This window comes from Zosterops lateralis (assembly GCF_965231275.1).
Source record: "Zosterops lateralis genome assembly, chromosome: 1".
NCBI lineage: Eukaryota > Metazoa > Chordata > Aves > Passeriformes > Zosteropidae > Zosterops > Zosterops lateralis.
Window position 1 is genome coordinate 2,114,653 of NC_139762.1, and position 22,971 is coordinate 2,137,623.

The 22,971-nt window shown below is 39.5% G+C and overlaps 1 protein-coding gene across 1 annotated transcript in view; it reads right to left on the reverse strand.

Annotated features, from left to right (window-relative positions):
• ALS2CL (ALS2 C-terminal like) overlaps window positions 1-22,971 on the reverse strand; it is a 76,448-nt gene that overhangs the window by 22,583 nt on the left and 30,894 nt on the right. The window contains exons 16-25 of the mRNA XM_083873320.1: window positions 21,921-22,032; window positions 20,183-20,260; window positions 17,493-17,560; window positions 16,395-17,424; window positions 15,607-15,977; window positions 12,128-12,203; window positions 7,723-7,880; window positions 5,792-5,854; window positions 1,265-1,438; window positions 246-288 (exon numbers count right to left, since the gene is read on the reverse strand). Coding sequence (XP_083729446.1) covers window positions 246-288; window positions 1,265-1,438; window positions 5,792-5,854; window positions 7,723-7,880; window positions 12,128-12,203; window positions 15,607-15,977; window positions 16,395-17,424; window positions 17,493-17,560; window positions 20,183-20,260; window positions 21,921-22,032 — 2,173 coding nt within the window. The remainder of the gene's footprint in view (window positions 1-245; window positions 289-1,264; window positions 1,439-5,791; window positions 5,855-7,722; window positions 7,881-12,127; window positions 12,204-15,606; window positions 15,978-16,394; window positions 17,425-17,492; window positions 17,561-20,182; window positions 20,261-21,920; window positions 22,033-22,971) is intronic.

Sequence of the window (22,971 nt, forward strand, 5' to 3'; positions counted from 1 at the left end):
TCCCGTGTCCCGTGTCCCATATCCCGTGTCCCGTGTCCCGTGTCCCGTGTCCCCCGTCCCGTGTCCCGTGTCCCGTGTCCCGTGTCCCGTGTCCCGTGTCCCGTGTCCCATGTCCCGTGTCCCGTGCCCCGTGCCCCGTGCCCCGTGTCCCATGTCCCGTGTCCCGTGTCCCGTGCCCCGTGTCCCGTGTCCCGTGTCACGTGTCCCGTGTCCCGTGTCCCGTGTCCCGTGTCCCGTGTTCTCACCTGGTTTGGGCTCAGGTTGAGATCGTTGAGAGGCCAAAGGTCCCTGGGAAAAAGGGAAACGTGGGATTTTGGATGGATTCCAGATGGAATTTTCCATTCCTTTTCCAAGTTATTTCCAAATCTTGTATCATTTGGAGCACAGAAATTTGGGAATTATCCAAACCGTTTCCAAATCCTGCATGATTTGGAGCCAAGAATTTGGAGCCAAGGATTTGGGAATTTTCAATTATTTTTTCACACCATTTCCCAAATCCTGGGCAATTTGGAGCCAAGAAATTTGGGATTTTGCCATTCCTTTTTTAAGCCATTCCTAAATCCTGGAGGATTTGAAGCCCAGAATTTGGGAACTTTCCATTTCCTAAATCCTGATAGATTTAGAACCAAGATTTTGAGAATTTTTCATTCCTTTTCCAAACCATTTCCTAAATCTTGGATTATTTGGACCCAAGAACTCGGGAATTTTCAATTATTTTTCCAAACCATTTCCAAATCCTGGACCATTTGGAGCCAAGAATTTGGAGCCAAGGATTTGGGAATTTTCAATTATTTTTCCACACCATTTCCTAAATCCTGGGTGATTTGGAGCCCAGAATTTGGGAATTTTCCAATTCCAAATCCCGGATAATTTGGAGCCAAATATTTGGGAATTTTCCATTCCTTTTCCAAACCATTCCTAAATCCTGGTCCATTTGAGGCCAAAAATTGGGGAATTTTCCGTTTCCTAAATCCTGGATTATTTGGACCCAAGAATTTGGGAATTTTCAATTATTTTTCCAAGCCCAAGAATTTAGGAATTTTCCATTCCTTTTCTAAATCCTGAACCATTTGAGCCCAAAAATTGGCGAATTTTCTCTTTCCTAAACCCTGGACCATTTGACGCCGAAAAAAATTCAGAAATTTCCCCACACCGAACCGACTCCTATTTAAAAAAACAAACCCAACGATCAACCCACCAACTCCAATATATTTTTTTCTCCCTCCTGGGATGGAGAGATGGATATAAATAATTTCTGTGTTACCGGTGGACGTGCAGGAGGCGCAGGAGCTGCAGGTCGGGGAGGCGGCTGACCCGGACGAGCCCCCAGCAGTAAAGGCCGTCCCCGCGCTGGTGGCGCAGCAGGTACAGCAGGGACAGCTCGGGGTAGAACCAGGGCAGCACCAGGGGCAGCACCAGCCGCCAGCCCTCAGACACGCTGCGGGAAAAAAAAGGGAAATAATAAAATAAAATAAATAAAATATTAAATAAAATAAATAAAATATAAAAATAAAGTAAAATAAAAAATTAAAATAATTAAATAAAATAATACTATAAAATATTATAGTAAAGATAATAATAAAATAAATAAATAAAATATAAAAATAAAGTAAAATAAAAAATAAAAAATTAAATAATTACATAAAAAATAATATAAAATATTATAGTAAAAATAATAATAAAATAAATAAATAAAATATAAAAATAAAGTAAAATAAAAAATAAAAAATTAAAATAATTAAATAAAATAATACTATAAAATATTATAGTAAAAATAATAATAAAATAAATAAATAAAATATAAAAATAAAGTAAAATAAAAAAATAAAATAAATAAAAAATAATATAAAATATTATAGTAAAAATAATAATGAAATAAATAAATAAAATATAAAAATAAAGTAAAATAAAAAATAAAAAATTAAAATAATTAATTTTAAAAAAATATAAAATATTATAGTAAAAATAATAATAAAATAAATAAATAAAATATAAAAATAAAGTAAAATAAAAAATAAAATAATAAAATAATTAAATAAAAAAACAATATAAAATATTATAATAAAAAAATAATAAAATAAATAAATAAAATATAAAAATAAAGTAAAATAAAAAAAAATTAAAATAATTAAATAAAATAATACTATAAAATATTATAGTAAAAATAATAATAAAATAAATAAATAAAATATAAAAATAAAGTAAAATAAAAAATAAAAAAATTAAAATATTAAATAAAAAAATAATATAAAATATTATTGTAAAAAATAATAATAAAATAAATAAATAAAATATAAGAATAAAGTAAAATAAAAAATAAAAAAATTAAAATAATTACATAAAAAAATAATATAAAATATTATAGTAAAAATAATAATGAAATAAATAAATAAAATATAAAAATAAAGTAAAATAAAAAATAAAATAATTAAATAATTAAATAAAAAATAATATAAAATATTATAGTAAAAATAATAATTAAATAAATAAAATATAAAAATAAAATAAAATAAAAAATAAAATAATTAAATAATTAAATAAGAAAATAATATAAAATATTATAGTAAAAATAATAATAAAATAAATAAATAAAATATAAAAATAAAGTAAAATAAAAATAAAATCATAAAATAATAAAATAATAAAATAAGAAATAATATAAAATATTATAATAAAAATAATAATAAAATAAATAAATAAAATAAAAAATAAAATAAAAATAAAATAAAAAAAAAATAAAATAAAATGAAATAAATAAAATGAAATAATAATTTTATTTTATTTTATATTTATTAAATAAATAAAATAAAATAAAATAATAATAATAAAAAAAAATTTTAAAAAAATTGGGGTTTTTTTTATGTGGAGGAGGTTCCCAAATCCACTCAAAGTGTTTGCTGGGTTTTTCTTCTCTCTCCACATAATTACTGGGGGAAAAAAAATAATGGAGGTTCAGGAGATTTCTGGGAAATTTAGAGGGAAAATCCTGGAGCTCCAGGAGATCTTTGGAGTCAACAGGAAAAATCTGGAGCTCCAGGAGATCTCTGGAGTCACCAGGAGAAAAAAATCCTGGAGCTCCAGGAGATCTTTGGAGTCCCAGGAGAAAAAAATCCTGGAGCTCCAGGAGATCTTTGGGAATTCACTGGGAAAAAAAATCCCTGGAGCTCCAGGAGAAATCCAGGGAATTCACTGGGAAAAAATCCCTGGAGGTCCAGATCTGTGGAGTCACGAGGAAAAAAAATCCTGGAGCTCCAGGAGATCTTTGGGGTCCCAAGAAAAACCTGGAGCTCCAGGAGATCTCCAGAAAATTAACTGAGAGAATCCTGGAGCTCCAAGAAATCTTTGGAGGAAAAAACTCTGAAGCTTCAAGAAATCTCCAGGGAATTCACTGGGAAAAAAACCCCTGAAACTCCAGGAGATCTTCAGAGTCCTGGGAAAATCCTGGAGCTCCAGGAGATCTTTGGAGTCCCAGGAAAAATCTGGAGCTCCAGGAGATCTCCAGGAAATTCACTGGGGAAAATCCTGGAGCTCCAGGAGATCTTTGGAGTCCCTGGGAAAATCCTGGAGTTCCAGGAGATCTCTGAAGTCATCAGGAAAAATCTGGAGCTCCACGAGGTCTTCAGAAAATTAATTGGGAAAATCTGGAGCTCCAGGAGAAATCCAAGGAATTCACTGGGAAAATCTTGGAGCTCCAGGAGATCTCTGGAGTCACCAGGAGAAAAAAATCCCGAAGCTCCAGGAGATCTTCAGAATCACTGGGAAAATCCTGGAGCTCCAGGAGATCTTTGGAGTCCCAGGAAAAATCTGGAGCTCCAGGAGATCTCCAGGAAATTCACTGGGAAAAATCCTGGAGCTCCAGGAGATCTTTGGAATCCCTGGGAAAAACCTGAAGCTCCAGGAAATCTCCACAATCACTGGGAAAAAAAAAAAAAAATTGAGCTCCAGGAGATCTCTGAAGTCATTGGGAAAAATCTGGAGCTCCAGGAGATCTTTGGAGTCCTGGGAAAATCTGGAGCTCCAGGAGATCTCCAGGAAATTCACTGGGAAAATCCTGGAGCTGCAGGAGATCTTTGGAGTCACGAGGAAAAAAATCCTGAAGCTGCAGGAGATCTCCAGAAAATTCATAGGGAAAATCTGGAGCTCCAGGAGAAATCCAGGGAATTCACTTGGAAAATCTTGGAGCTCCAGGAGATCTCTGGAGTCACCAGGAAAAAAAATCCTGGAGCTCCAGGAGATCTTTGGAGTCCCAAGAAAAACCTGGAGCTCCAGGAGATCTCCAGAAAATTAACTGGGAGAATCCTGGAGCTCCAAGAAATCTTTGGAGGAAAAAACTCTGAAGCTTCAAGAAATCTCCAGGGAATTCACTGGGAAAAAAACCCTGAAACTCCAGGAGATCTTCAGAGTCCTGGGAAAATCCTGGAGCTCCAGGAGATCTTTGGAGTCCCAGGAAAAATCTGGAGCTCCAGGAGATCTCCAGGAAATTCACTGGGGAAAAAAAATCTCTGAGCACCAAGAGATCTCTGGAGTCACTGGGAAAAAAAATGTGGAGCACCAGGAGATCTCCAGGGAATTCAGAGGGAAAATCCTGGAGCTCCAGGAGATCTTTGGAGTCACCAGGAAAAAAACTGGAACTCCAGGAGCTCTTCAGTCACTGGAAAAATTCTGGAGCTCCAGAAAAATCTCTGGAGTCACCAGGATAAAAAAATCCTGGAGCTCCAGGAGATCTTTGGAGTCCCTGGGAAAATCCTGGAGCTCCAGGAGATCTCTGAAGTCATCAGGAAAAATCTGGAGCTCCACGAGATCTTCAGAAAATTAATTGGGAAAATCTGGAGCTCCAGGAGAAATCCAAGGAATTCACTGGGAAAATCTTGGAGCTCCAGGAGATCTCTGGAGTCACCAGGAGAAAAAAATCCCGGAGCTCCAGGAGATCTTCAGAATCACTGGGAAAAATCCTGGAGCTCCAGAAGATCTCTGAAGTCATCAGGAAAAATCTGGAGCTCCAGGAGATCTCCAGGAAATTCACTGGGAAAAATCCTGGAGCTCCAGGAGATCTCTGAAGTCATCAGGAAAAATCTGGAGCTCCAGGAGATCTCCAGGAAATTCACTGGGAAAAATCCTGGAGCTCCAGGAGATCTTTGGAATCCCTGGGAAAAACCTGAAGCTCCAGGAAATCTCCACAATCACTGGGAAAAAAAAAAAAAAAAAATTGAGCTCCAAGAGATCTCTGAAGTCATTGGGAAAAATCTGGAGCTCCAGGAGATCTTTGGAGTCCCTGGAGAAAACCTGGAGCTCCAGAAAATCTCTGGAGTCACCAGGATAAAAAAATCCTGGCGCTCCAGGAGATCTTTGGAGTCCTGGGAAAAAATCCTGGAGCTCCAAGGATTCTCCAGGAAATTCACTGGGAAAAAACCCTGAAGCTCCAGGAGATCTCCAGGGAATTCATTGGGAGAATCTTGGAGCTCCAGGAGATCTCTGGAGTCACCAGGAAAAATCTGGAGCTCCAGGAGATCTTTGGGAATTCACTGGGAAAAAATCCCTGGAGCTCCAGATCTTTGGAGTCCCAGGGAAAAAATCCCTGGAGCTCCAGATCTTTGGAGTCCCAAGAAAAACCTGGAGCTCCAGGAGATCTTTGGAATCCCATAAAAAACCTGGAGCTCCAGGATTTTCCTGGTGAATTTCCCAGGGATCTCCTGGAGCTCCAGGATTTTCCTGGTGAATTCCCCAGGGATCTCCTGGAGCTCCAGGATTTTCCAGGTTTTTCCCAGGGTTTCCAGAGATGCCTCCGACCGACCTGAGCTCCGAGTCCTGGGGGGCCCCGCCCGGCCCCGGCTCCAGGGACAGCCCCAGCAGGGCCCTGGAACGGAGAAAACTGGGATTAATTAACTAAAACTGGGATTAACAAAACCCCCTCTGCTCCAGGGACAGCCCCAGCAGGGCCCTGGAACGGAGAAAACCAGGATTAGATAAAACTGGGATTAACTAAAACCAGCCCCAGCAGGGCCCTGCAATGGAGAAAACTGGGATTAGATAAAACTGGGATCAGCTAAAACTGGGATTAACAAAACCCCCTCGGATCCTGGGACAGCCCCAGCAGGGCCCTGGAACGGAGAAAAGTGGGATAAAATAAACCTGGGATTAACTAAAACCAAAACCAGCCCCATCAGGGTCCTGGAATGGAGAAAACTGAGATAAAATAAACCTGGGATTAACAAAACCCCCTCTGCTCCTGGGACAGCCCCAGCAGGGCCCTGGAACGGAGAGAAATGGGATAAAATAAAACTGGGATTAACTAAAACCAGGATTAACAAAACCCCCTCAGATCCTGTGCCAGCCCCAGCAGCCCCTTGGAATGGAGAAAATCTGGGATCAGCTAAAACTGGGATCAGCTAAAACCAGGATTAACTAAAACTGGGATTAGCTAAAACTGAGATTAGCTAAAACTGGGATTAGCTAAAACTGGGATTAACTATAACTGGGATCAGCTAAAACTGGGATCAGCTAAAACCAGGATCAGCTCCTGCCTTGGGGTTTTTGGGATCTTTTATTCCCAAAGGAGGAGAATCCCAAAGGATCCACTGGGAGATCAGGGAAAATCCCAAAGAACTCCCAAAAAATCCCCAAAAACTCCCCCCAAAATTCTGAAGGACTCCCAAAAATTCCCCAAAATTTCCCAAAACTCCCAAGAAACTCCCAAGAACTCCAAAACTTCCCCAAAATTCCCAAAAACTCCTAAAAACTCCCAAGAATTCACCAAAAATTTCTCCAAAACTCCCCAAAACTTCCAAGAACTACAATGAACTCCCAGGAACTCCCAAAATTTTCCTAAAACCCCCAAGAAACTCCCAAGAACCCCAAAACTTCCCAAAAAATTTCCCAAAAACTCCCCTAAACTGCCCAAAATTTCCCCAAAACTCCCAAGAACTCCAAAACTTCCCAAAAACTCCCCAAAATTCCCCCAAAACCTCCCTAAAACTCCCAAGAACTCCCAAAACCTCCCCAACATTTCTGAAAACTCCCCCAAAATTTCCCAAAACCTCCAAGAAACTCCCAAGAACTCCTAACCTCCCCCAAAATTTCCCAAAAACTCCCCAAAACTCCCCAAAATTCTCCCAAAACTTCCAAAACCCCCCCAAAATTTCCCAAAATTTCCCAAAAACTCCCCAAAATTTCCCAAAATTTCCCCAAAACTCCCCAAAACTTTCCAAAAACCTTCCCAAAACTCCCCCAAAATTCCCAAAACTCCCAAGAACTCCCAAAACCTCCCCAACATTTCTGAAAACTCCCCCAAAATTTCCCAAAACCCCCAAGAAACTCCCAAGGACTCCAAAACTTCACCAAAACTTCCCAAAAACTCCCCAAAACTCCCCAAAATTCTCCCAAAACTTCAAAACCCCCCCAAAATTTCCCAAAAACTCCCCAAAATTTCCCAAAATTTCCCCAAAACTTTCCAAAAACCTTCCCAAAACTCCCCCAAAATTCCCAAAACTCCCAAGAACTCCCAAAACCTCCCCAACATTTCTGAAAACTCCCCCAAAATCTCCCAAAACCCCCAAGAAACTCCCAAGGACTCCAAAACTTCACCAAAACTTCCCAAAAACTCAACAAAAAAATCCCAAAAACTCCCAAAATCTCCCCAAAACAAAAGACCTCACCACCCCCGATCCCAAACCTCCCTCCCTTTTCCCCCCCCAGGCCAAATCCCGGTTTGGGGTTGGGATTTACCGGGAGAATTCCCAGATTTTCCGGGCGCAGACCTTGACCTCGGCCTGGGCCATCCCCAGGAGGTGCCGGTTGGCGCCGACGCCGCCGTAGGAGGCCTGGAATGCCGAGAGCAGAGCCCGGAGCAGCTTCCCCAGGGGGTGCAGGGGCGACTCCAGAGCCTGGAAAATCCCAAAAATGTTCATGGGATTGGGGATGCAATTCAGAAATCCCAAATTTCTCCTGGAATTTGCGGGAAACGCAAAAAGGGCGGCAAAATTTCCCCTGGAATTGGCAAAATCCCAAAAGGGATCCCAAAGTTCTACTGGAATTGGCGAAATTAAAAAAAAAATTCCAAAGTTCTACTGGAGTTGAGGAAATCCCAAAATGAGTCCCAAAGTTCTACTGGAATTGGCGAAATCCCAAAAGGGATCCTGAAGTTCTACTGGAAATGGCGAAATCCCAAAACAAATCCCAAATTTCTCCTGGAATTGGCGGCTGGAATTTGGGGAATCCCCAAAAGGGATCCCAAAGTTCTACTGGAATTCGTGGCGGGAAATTGGGAAATCCCAAATTCTCCTGGAATTGGTGAAACCCCAAAAGGGATCCCAAATTTCCCCCGGAATTGGGGAAAACCCAAATTCTGCCTGGAATCTGCAGCTGGAATTTGCAGCCGGAATGTGGGAAAATTCCAAATTTGGGGAAAATTCCAAATGCCAAAAGGGATCCCAAATTTCTCCTGGAATTCGTGGCTGGAATTTGGGAAAGACCAAAAGAAATCCTGATTTTCTCCTGGAATTTGGGAAAGTCCCAAAAACGATCCCAAAGGTGCCGTAGGAGGCCTGGAAGGCCGAGCCCAGAGCCCGGAGCAGCTTCCCCAGGGGGGGCAGGGGCCACTCCAGAGCCTGGAAAATCCCAAAAGTGTTCATGGGATTCAGGAAATCCTAAAACGGGTCCCAAAGTTCTACTGGAATTGGCAAAATCCCAAATCTCTCCTGGAATTCGCAGCTCGAATTTGGGAAATCCCAAAAGGGATCCCAAATTTCTACTGGAATTCGTGGCTGGGATTTGTGAAATCCTAAAAGAAATCCCCAACTTCTCCTGAAATCATCAGGTGGAGTTTGGGAAACCTCAAAAGGGATCCCAGATTTCTCCTGGAATTCGCGGCTGGAATTTGGGAAAACTCAAAAGGGATCCCGAATTTCTATTGGAATTGGCGAAATTAAAAAAAAAAATTCCAAAGTTCTACTGGAGTTGAGGAAATCCCAAAAAGAATCCCAAAGTTTGACTGGAATTTGGGAAATCCCGAATTTCTATTGGAATTGGCGAAATCCCAAAAGGGATCCCGAAGTTCTACTGGAATTGGCGAAATTAAAAAAAAAATTCCAAAGTTCTACTGGAGTTGAGGAAATCCCAAAATGAGTCCCAAAGTTCTACTGGAATTGGCGAAATCCCAAAAGGGATCCTGAAGTTCTACTGGAAATGGCGAAATCCCAAAACAAATCCCAAATTTCTCCTGGAATTGGCGGCTGGAATTTGGGGAATCCCCAAAAGGGATCCCAAAGTTCTACTGGAATTCGTGGCGGGAAATTGGGAAATCCCAAATTCTCCTGAAATTGGTGAAACCCCAAAAGGGATCCCAAATTTCCCCCGGAATTGGGGAAAACCCAAATTCTGCCTGGAATCTGCAGCTGGAATTTGCAGCCGGAATGTGGGAAAATTCCAAATTTGGGGAAAATTCCAAATGCCAAAAGGGATCCCAAATTTCTCCTGGAATTCGCGGCTGGAATTTGGGAAAGACCAAAAGAAATCCTGATTTTCTCCTGGAATTTGGGAAAGTCCCAAAAACGATCCCAAAGGCGCCGTAGGAGGCCTGGAAGGCCGAGCCCAGAGCCCGGAGCAGCTTCCCCAGGGGGGGCAGGGGCGACTCCAGAGCCTGGAAAATCCCAAAAGTGTTCATGGGATTCAGGAAATCCTAAAACGGGTCCCAAAGTTCTACTGGAATTGGCAAAATCCCAAATCTCTCCTGGAATTCGCAGCTGGAATTTGGGAAATCCCAAAAGGGATCCCAAATTTCTACTGGAATTCGTGGCTGGGATTTGTGAAATCCTAAAAGAAATCCCCAACTTCTCCTGAAATCATCAGGTGGAGTTTGGGAAACCTCAAAAGGGATCCCAGATTTCTCCTGGAATTCGTGGCTGGAATTTGGGAAAACTCAAAAGGGATCCCGAATTTCTATTGGAATTGGCGAAATTAAAAAAAAAAATTCCAAAGTTCTACTGGAGTTGAGGAAATCCCAAAAAGAATCCCAAAGTTTGACTGGAATTTGGGAAATCCCGAATTTCTATTGGAATTGGCGAAATCCCAAAAGGGATCCCGAAGTTCTACTGGAATTGGCAAAATTAAAAAAAAAATTCCAAAGTTCTACTGGAGTTGAGGAAATCCCAAAATGGATTCCAAAGTTCTACTGAACCGGCGAAATCCCAAAAGAAACCCCAAATTTCTCCTGGAATTGGGGGCTGCAATTTGGGAAATCCCAAAAAGGGATCGTGAACTTCTCCTGGAATTTGGAAAGTCCAAAAGGGATCCCCAAAAGTGGTCCTGGAATTTGGAAAATCCCAAATTTCCCCTGAGATTCAGGAAATCCCAAAATGGGTTCCGAAGTTCTCCTGGAATTTGAGGAATCCCAAAAGAAATCCCAAATTTCTCCTGGAATTTGCAGGTGGATTCTTGGAAAAACCAAAAGGGATCCCAAATTTCTCCTGGAATTCGTGGCTGGAATTTGGGGAATCCCAAAAGGGATCCCAAAGTTCTACTGGAATTTGGGAAAATCCCAAATTTCACCCGCAATTCGAAGGTGGAATTTTGGAAAACCCAAAAGAAATCCTGAATTTCGCCTGGAATTAGAGGCCAGAATTTGCGAATATTCCAAATCCCAAAAGGGATCCCAAAGTTCTACTGGAATTGGGGAAATCCCAAATCTCTACTGGAATTTGCGGCCGGAATTTGCGAATATTCCGAATCCCAAAAGGGATCCCAAATCTCTCCTGGAATTTGGGAAATCCCAAATTTCTCCTGGAATTTGGAAAGTCCAAAAGGAATTCCCAAATTTCTCCTGGAATTCGAGGCCACAATTTGGGAAAATTCCAAATCCCAAAATGTGTCTCAAACGTCTCCTGGAATTTGGGAAACCCCAAATTTCTCCTGGAATGAACAGCTGGAATTTGGGGAGAACCCAAAAGTTCTACTGGAACTGGTGAAATCCCAAAAGGGATCAGAACTTCTCCTGGAATTTGAGGAAACTCAAAAGGGATCTCAAATTTCTCCTGGAATTGACAGTGGGAATTTGGGAAAATTCCAAAAGGGATCCCAAATTTCTGTTGGAATTGGCAGCCGGAATTTGCAAATATTCCAAGTCCCAAAAGGGATCCCAAATCTCTCCTGGAATCAGTGGCTGGAATTTGGGAAATCCCGAATTTCTCCTGGAATTTGCAGCCAGAATTTGGGAAAATTCCTAATCCCAAAAGGGATCTCAAATATCTCCTGGAATTTGGAAAGCCCCAAATGAAATCCCGAATTTCCCCTGGAATTGGCAGCTGGAATTTGAGAAAACCCAAAAGGGAACCCAAAGTTCTACTGGAATTGGGGAAATCCCAAATCTCTCCTGGAATTCGCAGGTGGATTCTTGGAAAAACCAAAAGGGATCCCAGATTTCTCCTGGAATTCGTGGCGGGAAATTGGGAAATCCCAAATTTCTGCTGGAAATTGCGAAACCCCAAAAGGGATCCCCAATTTCTCCTGGAATTTGGGAAATCCCGAATTTCTCCAGGAATTGGCAGCTGGAATTTGGGAAAACCCAAATGTCTCCTGGAATTTGGAAAGTCCAAAAGGAATTCCCGAATTTCTCCTGGAATCAGCGGCCGGAATTTGCGAATATTCCAAATCCCAAAAGGGTCCTCAAACGTCTCCTGGAATTTGGGAAACCCCAAATTTCTCCTGGAATGAACAGCTGGAATTTGGAAAGCCCCAAATGAAATCCCAAATTTCCCCTGGAATATATATATATATATATATTAATAGATTAATATGAGTAAATATATATTAAAATTTATCTAAATTTTATAATAAATAAAATCTATAAAAATCTATAAAATAATCAATCTATATTATATAAATATATAAATATATATTTGTATAAGTAAAATATATTAAAAATTTATATGAATTTTATAATAAATTAAATATTGATATATAAAAATATATATCAATATAACTATACATTGATATATATTAATATAAATAAATATGTATTAAGATATATATAAATACATATTTAAAATTATAAGTATAAAAATCAATTTATTACCCAAATCCTGCAATTATTGCCAATTAAATTAATTAAATGATAATTAATTATTTAACCCTTTACCTTCCGCAGGTCCCTGAGCAGCTCCTGCGGCTCCTGAAGCTGCTCCTGTTTCCCCCAGGAAAATTCCTCCCAATCCCTGGAAAACCAAATTCCCAAAAATTCCTTTTTTAATGGAGGTGGATTCCCAAAATTCCCCAAAAATTCCCAAAAAAATTCCCCAAAAAATTCCCAAAAAAATTCCCCAAAAATTCCTTTTTTATGGAGGTGGATTCCCCTAAATTCCCCCAAAATTCCCTTTAGAAATTCCAGGATTTCCTCAAAAATTCCCAAAATTCCCTCAAGAATTCCCAGAATTTCCTCAGGAAATCCCAAAATTCCCTTTTTACCTCTGGTAGAACAGGAATTCCCAAAACACACTCAGAAATCCCAAAAAAACCCCCAGATTTCCTCATGAATTCCTAAATCCCTCCAGAAATTCCCCCAAAAATTCCCTCAGAAATCCCCCAAAATCCCCTCAAGAATTCCCAAAATCCCCCCAGAAATTCCTCAAAATTCCCCAAAAAATTCTCCAAAATTCCCCAAAAAATCCCCAAAAATTCCCCGAAAAATTCCCCTAAAAATCCCCAAAAATTCCCCGAAAAATTCCCAAAAAACTCCAAAAAATTTCGCAATAAATTCACACGCATTTCCCAAAAATTCCAAAAAAAATTCTCCAAAAATTCCCCCCAAAATTTCCCAAAACATCCCCCAAAAAATCCCTCCAGAATTCACGGATTTTCTCAAGAATTCCCCAAATTCCCTCAGAAATTCCCAGATTTTCTCAAGAATTCCCAAATCCCCTCAAGAATTCCCAAGGTTTTCTCAGAAATTCCCAAAAATTCCCAAAATCCCCTCAAAATTCCCAGGATTTTCTCATTGACAAACCAGGAATGCCCAAAATTCCTTCAAGAATTCCCAAAATTCCCTCAGAAATCCCAAAAAATCCCTCAGAAATTCCTGGACTTTCTCAAAAATTCCCAAAATCCCCTCAGAAATTCTACAATTTCCTCAAGAATTCCCAAAATTTCCTCAGGAATTCTCCAAATCCCCTCAGAAATTCCCAAAATTTTCCAAAATTCTCTCAGGAATTCCCAAAATCCCCTCAGAAATCCCACGATTCCCTCAAGAATTCTCATTATTCCTGAAATTCCCTCAGAAATTCCCTCAGAAATTCCCCAAAATTCCCCAAAACTTCCCAAAGAATTCCGCCAAAATCCCTTATAGAAATCCCAAAAATTCCCAAAGAATTCCCCAAAAAATTCCCCAAAAATTCACGAAAAAGTCCCAAAACTTTCTTAAGAATTCCCAAAGAATTTCCCAAGAATTCAAAAAAATCCCCCAAAGAATTCCCAAAGAATTCCAAAAAAATCCACAAAAATTCACCCCGAAATCCCCCCGAAATCCCCCAAAAATTTCCCAAAAAATTCCACAAAAATTCCCCAAAAATTCCCCCCAAATCCCCTCAGAAATCTCAGAAAAATTCCAAAAAAATTCCCAAATAAAATTCCCAAAAAAGTCTCCCAAAAAATCCCCCAAAGAATTGCCAAAAAATCCAAAAAAATCATAAAAATTCCCAAAAAATCCCCCCCCAAAATTCCCCAAAAAATCCCCAAAAATTCCCTCCGAAGTCCCCCCAAAATTCCCAAAAATCCCCCCAAAAATCCCTCCAAAAATCCCAAAAAAATCTCAAAAATTTCCCAAAAATCCTCCCAAAATTGCCCCAAAAATCCTCAAAAAATCCCCCCCAAAACCTCTCAGGAATTCCCAAGAATTCCCAAAAAACTCCAAAAAATTCCCCCAAAATTCCCAAAGAATTCCCAAAAAATCCCCAAAAAATCCCCCCCAAAACTAAAAAAAAAAATTCACTAAAATTCCCCCAAAATCCCAAAGAATTCCCCAAAATCCTCCAAAAAATTCTCCAAAAAATTCCCCCCCCAAAATCCCCAAAGAATTCCCAAAAAAACTCCAAAAAAATCCCAAAAAATCCCCAAAAATTCCCCAAAGAAATTCCAAAAAAATCTCCCAAAAAAATCCCCAAAAGAATTCCCAAGAAACTCCAAAAAATTCCCAAAACATCCCCCCATAATTCCCCTCAGAAATCCCAAAGAATTTCCCCAAAAATTCCCAAAAAATCAAAAAAAACCCCACAAAAATTCCAAAAAAATTCCCAAAAAATCCCCCAAAGAATTCCCAACATTTCCCCCTAAAGTCCCCCCAAAGTTCTCCCAAAATTCCCAAAAATCGCCCCAAAAATCTCCCCAAAAATCCCCCCAAAAATTCCCAAAATTCCCCGAAAATTTCCCCAAAAATCCCCCTAAAAAATCCCCAGAATCTCACAAAAATTCTCCAAAAAATTCCCCCCAAAATAAAAAAAAAATTTCCCCCCAAATTTCCCAAAAAAATCATCAAAAAATCCCCCAAAAATCCCCCCCAAAATTCCCCCAAAATCCCCTCAAGAATTCCCAAAAAAATCTCCCAAAAATCCCCCAAAAGAATTCCCCAAGAAACTCCAAAAAAATTCCCAAAACATCTCCAAACAATTCCCAAAGAAACTCCAAAAAAATTCCCAAAACATCCCCAAAGAATTCCCTAACAACTCCCCACATTCCCCCCATAAATTTCCAAAAATGTCCCAAAAAAGTCCCAAAAAACAAACAAAAAAATCCCAAAAAATCCCCAAAAATCCCCCCAAAATTCCCCAAAGAATTCCCAAAAAAACTCCAAAAAAATCCCCAAAAATCCCCCCAAAATTCCCCAAAGAATTCTCAAAAAAACTCCAAAAAAATCCCCAAAAATCCCCCCAAAATTCCCCAAAGAATTCCCAAAAAAACTCCAAAAAAATCCCCAAAAATCTCCCCAAAATTCCCCAAAGAATTCCCAAAAAAACTCCAAAAAAATCCCCAAAAATCTCCCCAAAATTCCCCAAAGAATTCCCAAAAAAACTCCAAAAAAATCCCCAAAAATCCCCCCAAAATTCCCCAAAGAATTCCCAAAAAAACTCCAAAAAAATCCCCAAAAATCCCCCCAAAATTCCCCAAAGAATTCCCAAAAAAACTCCAAAAAAATCCCCAAAAATCCCCCCAAAATTCCCCAAAGAATTCCCAAAAAAACTCCAAAAAAATCCCCCAAAATCCCCCCAAAATTCCCCAAAGAATTCCCAAAAAACCTCCAAAAAAATCCCCAAAAATCCCCCCAAAATCCCCCAAAGAATTCCCAAAAAAACTCCAAAAAAATCCCCCAAAATCCCCCCAAAATTCCCCAAAGAATTCCCAAAAAAACTCCAAAAAAATCCCCAAAAATCCCCCCAAAATCCCCCAAAGAATTCCCAAAAAAACTCCAAAAAAATCCCCCAAAATCCCCCCAAAATTCCCCAAAGAATTCCCAAAAAAACTCCAAAAAAATCCCCAAAAATCCCCCCAAAATCCCCCAAAGAATTCCCAAAAAAACTCCAAAAAAATCCCCAAAAAATTCCCAAAATTTCCCCCAACTCCCCATGTTACCCATTTCCATCGTTCCCGGCCCGTTTTCCGTCCCCGCAGTGAAATCCCAGGAATTCCTCGAGCCGATCCCGGGGGCAGCCGCGGCTCAGGAACTCCTGGAATGGTTGGAGAATTCCCACCCATCGATCCTGCGCCGGCAAATCCTGCACACCCAACTGGCTACAAATGGAAGAGCAAAACAACAAAAATTTGGGATTTTTCCTGATTTTTTTCACAATTTTTTCATGATTTTTCATGAATTTTTTTAGGATTTTTCCAACTTTTTTTTCCCCTAATTTTTTGAGAATTTTTTGGGGGTTTTTTTTTGTTTTCAGATTTTTTTTTTCACAAATTATTTTTGATTTTTCCCAAATTTTGGGGATTTTTTCCATTTTTCTGAATTTTTAAAATTTTTTTTGATATTTTTTTCCAGCTTTCTTTCTGAAGTTTTTTGGGATATTTTCCGTCTTTTATTCTGATTTTTGGGATTATTTAATTTTTTTTTTCTGTTTTTTTTTTATTATTATTTTTTTCATCTTTTTTTCTGATTTTTTGGGGATTTTTTCCATCTGTTTTTCAGAAGTATTTTTTGAGATTTTTTCGATTTTTTTCTCAATGACCCCAATGATCCAAATCATCCCAACGATCCCAATGATCCCAATGATCCCATTGATCCAAATCATCCCAGTGATCCCAATGGTTTCAATGATCACAATGACCCCAATGATCCCATTGATCCCAATGACCCCAACAATCCAAATCATCCCAATGATCCCACTGATCCCATTCTCATTGATCCCATTGATCACATTGATCCCATTGATCACATTGATCCCAATGATCCCATTGATCGCAATGACTCCCATGATCCAAATGATCCCAATGATCCCATTGATCCCAATGATCCCATTGATCCCAATTACTTCAATGATCCCAATGATCTCATTCCCAATGATCCAAATCATCCCAATGATCCCATTCCCAATGATCCCATTGATCCAAATCATCCCAATGATCCCAGTGATCCCAATGATCCAAATCATCCCAATGATCCCATTCCCAATGATCCAAATTATCCCAATGATCCCATTGATCCAAATGATCCCAATAATCCCATTGATCCCATTGATCCAAATCATCCCAATGATCCCAGTGATCCCAATGATCCCATTGATCCCAATGATCCCATTGATCCCAATTACCTCAATGATCCCAATGATCCCATTGATCCAAATGATCCAAATGATCCCATTGATCCAAATGATCCCAATAATCCCATTGATCCCAATGATCCCAATAATCCCATTGATCCCATTGATCCAAATTATCCCAATGATCCCAATGATCCCATTGATCACAATGATCCCAATGATCCCATTGATCCCAATGATCCCAATGATCCCAGTGATCCCAATGATCCAAATCATCCCAATGATCCCAATGATCCCAATGATCCAAATGATCCCAATGATCCCAATGATCCCATTGATCACAATGATCCCAATGATCCCATTGATCCCAATGATCCCAATGATCCCAGTGATCCCAATGATCCAAATCATCCCAATGATCCCATTCCCAATGATCCAAATGATCCCAATGATCCCAATGATCCCATTGATCCCAATAACCCCAACAATCCAAATCCTCCCAATGATCCCATTGATCCAAATGACCCCAATGATCCCATTGATCGCAATAACCCCAACAATCCAAATCATCCCAATGATCCCATTGATTCCATTGATCCCAATGATCCCAATGATCCCATTCCAAATGACCTCAGTGATCCAAATGATCCCACTGATCCCATTGATCTCACTGATCCCATTGATCCCACTGATCCCATTGATCCCAATGATCCCCCAGAATTCCCATTGATCCCCCAGAATTCCATGATTTCTCACATCTCGTGGCCGTTCCGGGTGCTCTGGGTTCCCTCCACGCCGGAGCCGTTGGCCAAGGAAAGTTTTCCCTGCAAACAAAAATTCAATTTCAATTTCAATTTAATTAATTCTCTCTTTCAATTTTTTCAATTTCAATTTCAATTTTCTATTATTACATTTTCTATTTTTTATTCAATTCTCTAGTTAAATTTCAATTCTTTATTTCAATTTGTCCCCATCAATTATCTATTGAAATGTTATTTAATTGAATCAATTATATTTAATTGATTTTTCTATTATTAAATTATTTGTTATTCAGTTCTCTATTTAAATCTCAATTCTTCATTTGAATTTCTCCGCATCAATTCTCTAATTAATTCTCTGTTATTAAATTCTCTATTATTAAATTTTCTATTTATTATTAAATTCTTTATTTAAATATCAATTCCTCATTTAAAAGTCTCCACATCAACTCTCTAATTAATTTTCTGTTATTAAATTCTCTATTACTAATTTTTCTATTATCAAATGTTCTATCATGAAATTTTCTATGATAAAATTTTCTATTATTAAAATTTCTCTTTATTATGAAATTCTCTTTTTAAATCTCCTTATTTAAATGTCTCCACATCAATTCTATAATTAATTCTGCATTATTAAATTTTCTATTATTAAATTTTTTATTTATTGTTCAATTCTTTATTTCAATTTCTCCACATCAATTCTATTTTTTTTTTTCATTTATTAAATAAATTATTTCCCAATAAATTCTCTCTTTAAATTTCAGTTCTTCATTTCAATTTCTCCACATCGATTCTCTATGAAATTTTCTGTTCTTATACAATTCTTCGTTCTTTAATTCTCAATTTATTATAAAATTCTTTGGTGTTCGATTTCTCTGTTATATAAATTCTCTGTTATTAACATGAATCCATCAGAAATTCCAGGAGGAAAAGGAAAATTCCAGAAGGAGAAATTCCGGGATGAAAATCCATCAGAAATTCCAAAAAAGAGAAGGAGGAATTTCAGGAGGAAATTCCAGAAGAAAAAGGAAATTCCAGGAGAAGGAAATTCCAGAAGGAAAAGCAGGAAATTCCAGGGTGATTTATCCATCGGAAATTCCAGGAGAAGAAGGAGGAAATTCCTGGATGACAAATCCATCAGAAATTCCAGGAGGAAAAGGAGGAAATTCCAGGAGAAGAGGGAGAAATTTCAGGAGAAGAGGGAGAAATTCCAGGAGGAAATTCCAGGAGAAGGAAATTCCAGGAGGAAATTCCAGAAGGAGAAATTCCAGGAGAAGGAAATTCCAGAAGGGGAAATTCCAGAAGAAAAAATTCCAGGAGAAGAAATTCCAGGAGGAGGAAATTCCAGAAGGGGAAATTCCATAAGGAAATTCCAGGAGAAAATTCCAGGAGTAGAAATTCCAGAAGGAGAAATTCCAGGATGAGATGGAAATTCCAGGGGGAGAAATTCCAGAAGAAGGAAATTCCAGGAGAAGGAAATTCCAGGAGAAAATTCCAGGAGGAGAAATTCCAGAAGGAGAAATTCCAGGATGAGATGGAAATTCCAGGACGAAATTCCAGAAGAAGGAAATTCCAGGAGAAAGAAATTCCAGGAGAAAATTCCAGGAGGAGAAATTCCAGGAAGAGAAATTTCAGGGGGAGAAATTCCAGGGGGAGAAATTCCAGAAGGAGAAATTTCAGGATGAGATGGAAATTCCAGGATGAAATTCCAGAAGGAGAAATTCCAGAAAAAGGAAATTCTGGGAGGAAATTCCAGGAGAAGGAAATTCCAGAAGGGGAAATTCTGTAAGGAAATTCCAGGAGGAAATTCCAGGAGAAGGAGAAATTCCAGGAGAAGGAAATTCCAGGAGAAGGAAATTCCATAAGGAAATTCCATGAGGAAACTCCAGGAAGAGAAATTCCAGAAGAAGGAAATTCCAAGAGAAGGAAATTCCAGGAGAAGGAATTTCCAGAAGGAGAAATTCCAGAAGAAGGAAATTCCAAGAGAAGGAGGAAATTCCAGAAGAAATTCCAGGAGAAGGAAATTCCAGGAGGAAATTCCAGAAGAAATTCCAGAGGAGAAATTCCAGAAGGAGAAATTCCAGACGAAGGAAATTCCAGGAGAAGGAAATTCCAAGAGAAGGAGGAAATTCCAGAAGGGGAAATTCCAGGATGAGACAGAAATTCCAGGAGGAGAAATTCCTGGAGAAAGAAATTCCAGGAGAAATTCTAGGAGGAAATTCCAGAAGGAGAAATTCCAGAAGAAGGAAATTCCAAGAGAAGGAGGAAATTCCAGAAGAAATTCCAGGAGAAGGAAATTCCAGGAGGAAATTCCAGAAGAAATTCCAGAGGAGAAATTCCAGAAGGAGAAATTCCAGACGAAGGAAATTCCAGGAGAAGGAAATTCCAAGAGAAGGAGGAAATTCCAGAAGGGGAAATTCCAGGATGAGACAGAAATTCCAGAAGGAGAAATTCCTGGAGAAAGAAATTCCAGGAGAAATTCTAGGAGGAAATTCCAGGAGGAGAAATTCCAGGGGGAAATTCCAGGATGAGATGGAAATTCCAGGATGAAATTCCAGAAGGAGAAATTCCAGAAGAAGGAAATTCTGGGAGGAAATTCCAGAAGAAATTCCAGAAGGAGAAATTCCAGGAGGAGAAATTCCAGGAGGAGAAATTCCAGGAGAAGGAAATTCCAGAGGAAATTCCCACCTTCCCAGCAAAGGTCAGATCTTCGGTGAAATTCCCCTCGTAGACGGAATCGTCCTCCAGGATCAGAATTCCAGAACCCTCGGGACCAAAAGGAAAAATTGGGAATTGCTCAAATTCATCCCCCCCATAAAAAATTCATGGGATGGAAATTCCAAGAATTTTTATTTTTTAAGGAAATTCCATGAAATTTTTTAGGGTTTTTTTTTAAAGGTCAATGTTTATTTTCAATGTTGTGGAGAAGCTCCAGGGAAAACTGGGAATTTTCCAGAGAAAACTGGGAGATTTTTAGGAAAAAATGAAACTTTTCAAGGGAAAACTGGGAATTTTCGGAGAATATTGAAAAATTTTTGGGATTGAACCCGATTCTCCATCCAGGAATTCCCAGATTTCTCTAAAATAATTTTGGGATTAAAACCCCCAGGAATTCTCAAATTCTTCCAAGAGAATTTTGGGATTGAACTCCCCCAGGGATTCCCAAATTCCTTCAAAAGAATTTTGGGATTGAAATCAATTCTCCATCCCAGGAATTCCCAGATTTCTCCAAGAGAAACTTTGGGATTGGAATCAATTCTCCATCCCAGGAATTCCCAGATTTCTCTAAAATAATTTTTGGAATTGAAACGCCCCAGGGATTCCCAGATTCCTCTGGGATTGAACCCCTGGGAATTCCCAAATTCCTCCAAGAGAATCTCGGGATTGAATCCAATTCTCCATCCCAGGAATTCCCAAATTCCTCCAGGAGAATTTTGGGATTGAACCTTCCGGAGATTCCCAAATTCCTCCAAGATAATTTTGGGATTGAAACCAATTCCTTATCCCAGGAATTCCCAAATTCCTTCAAAAGAAAGTCAGGATTGAAACTGATTCTCCATCCCAAGAATTCCCAGATTTCTCCAAAATAATTTTGGGATTAAATCCCCCAGGGATTCCCAAATTCCTCCAAGAGAATTTTGGGATTAAACTCCCCCAGGGATTCCCAAATTCCTTTAAAAGAATTTTGGGATTGAAACCAATTCCTTATCCCAGGAATTCCCAGATTCCTCCAATGTAATTTTGGGATTGAACCCAATTCTCCATCTCAGGGATTCCCAAATTCCTCCAAGAGAACTTTGGGATTGAAATCAATTTTCCATTCCAGGAATTACCAAATTTCTCCAAGAGAAACTTTGGGATTGGAATCAATTCTCCATCCCAGGAATTCCCAGATTTCTCTAAAATAATTTTGCGATTGAAACCCCCCAGGGATTCCCAAATTCCTCCAGGAGAAATTTGGGATTGAACCCCTGGGAATTCCCAAATTCCTCCAAGAGAATCTCGGGATTGAATCCAATTCTCCATCCCAGAGATTCCCGAATTCCTCCAAGAGAATTTTGGGATTGAAACCCCTGGGAATTCCCAGATTCCTCCAAGAGAAACTCATGGTTGAACCAGATTCTCCATCCCAGGACTTCCCAAATTCCTCCACGATAATTTTGCGATTGAAACCCCCAGGAATTCCCAGATTCCTTCAATGTAATTTTGGGATTGAACCCAATTCTCCATCCCAGGGATTCCCAAATTCCTCCAGGAGAATTTTGGGATTCAACCCCTGGGAATTCCCAAATTCCTCCAAGAGAATTTTGGGATTGAACCCAATTCTCCATCCTAGGAATTCCCAAATTCCTCCAAGGTAATTTTGGGATTTAACCCAATTCCTCACCCCAGGAATTCCCAGATTCCGGGGAATTTTTGGACTCACCACCATTTTCCCCATGTGGAAGGTCCTCTGGTAGCAGAGGCCGGACTGAGTGACCACGACGCCGGCGCCGTGCCGGAGATCGTCCCGCCACATCCCCAGGTACCGCTCCCCTCTGCGGTGCCAGGAGAAACCCAAAAATGATGGAATTTGACCCATTTTCCCAGCTCTCAATTGGAATTTAAGGAAAACCCAAAAAAATGTTGGATTTTTCCCCGTTTTCCCAACTCTCAATCCATGGGATTTATCCTGTTTTTTTTCCGAGAACGTTCTCCAAGGAATTCCATCCTCATCCCTCCATCCCAAATCTCCAGGATTTATCCCCAAATCTGTCCCACATCCCAAATCCATCCCAGCTTCACCTCTCCCCTCTGGAACTCAAGGAAAACCCAAAAAATGTTGGATTTTTTTTTCCACTTTTCCCAACTCTCAATCCATGGGATTTATCCTGTTTTTTTTTCCGAGAACGTTCTCCAAGGAATTCCATCCTCATCCCTCCATCCCAAATCTCCAGGATTTATCCCCAAATCTGTCCCACATCCCAAACCCATCCCAGCTTCACCTCTCCCCTCTGGAACTCAAGGAAAACCCAAAAAATGTTGGATTTTTTTTTCCACTTTTCCCAACTCTCAATCCATGGGATTTATCCTGGTTTTTTTCCGAGAACGTTCTCCAAGGAATTCCATCCTCATCCCTCCATCCATCCATCCATCCATCCCAAATCTCCAGGATTTATCCCAAAATCTGTCCCACATCCCAAATCCATCCCAGCTTTACCTCTCCCCTCTGGAACTCAAGGAAAACCCAAAAATGTTGGATTTTCCCCCTTTTCCCAATTCTCAATCCATGGGATTTGTCCTGACACCAACAGAGCTCTGGGAATGTTCTCCAAGGAATTCCATCCTCATCCCTCCATCCCAAATCTCCAGGATTTATCCCAAAATCTGTCCCACATCCCAAATCCATCCCAGCTGCACCTCTCCCCTCTGGAATTCAAGGAAAACCCAAAAATATTGAATTTTTTTGCCATTTTCCCAACTCTCAATCCATCAGA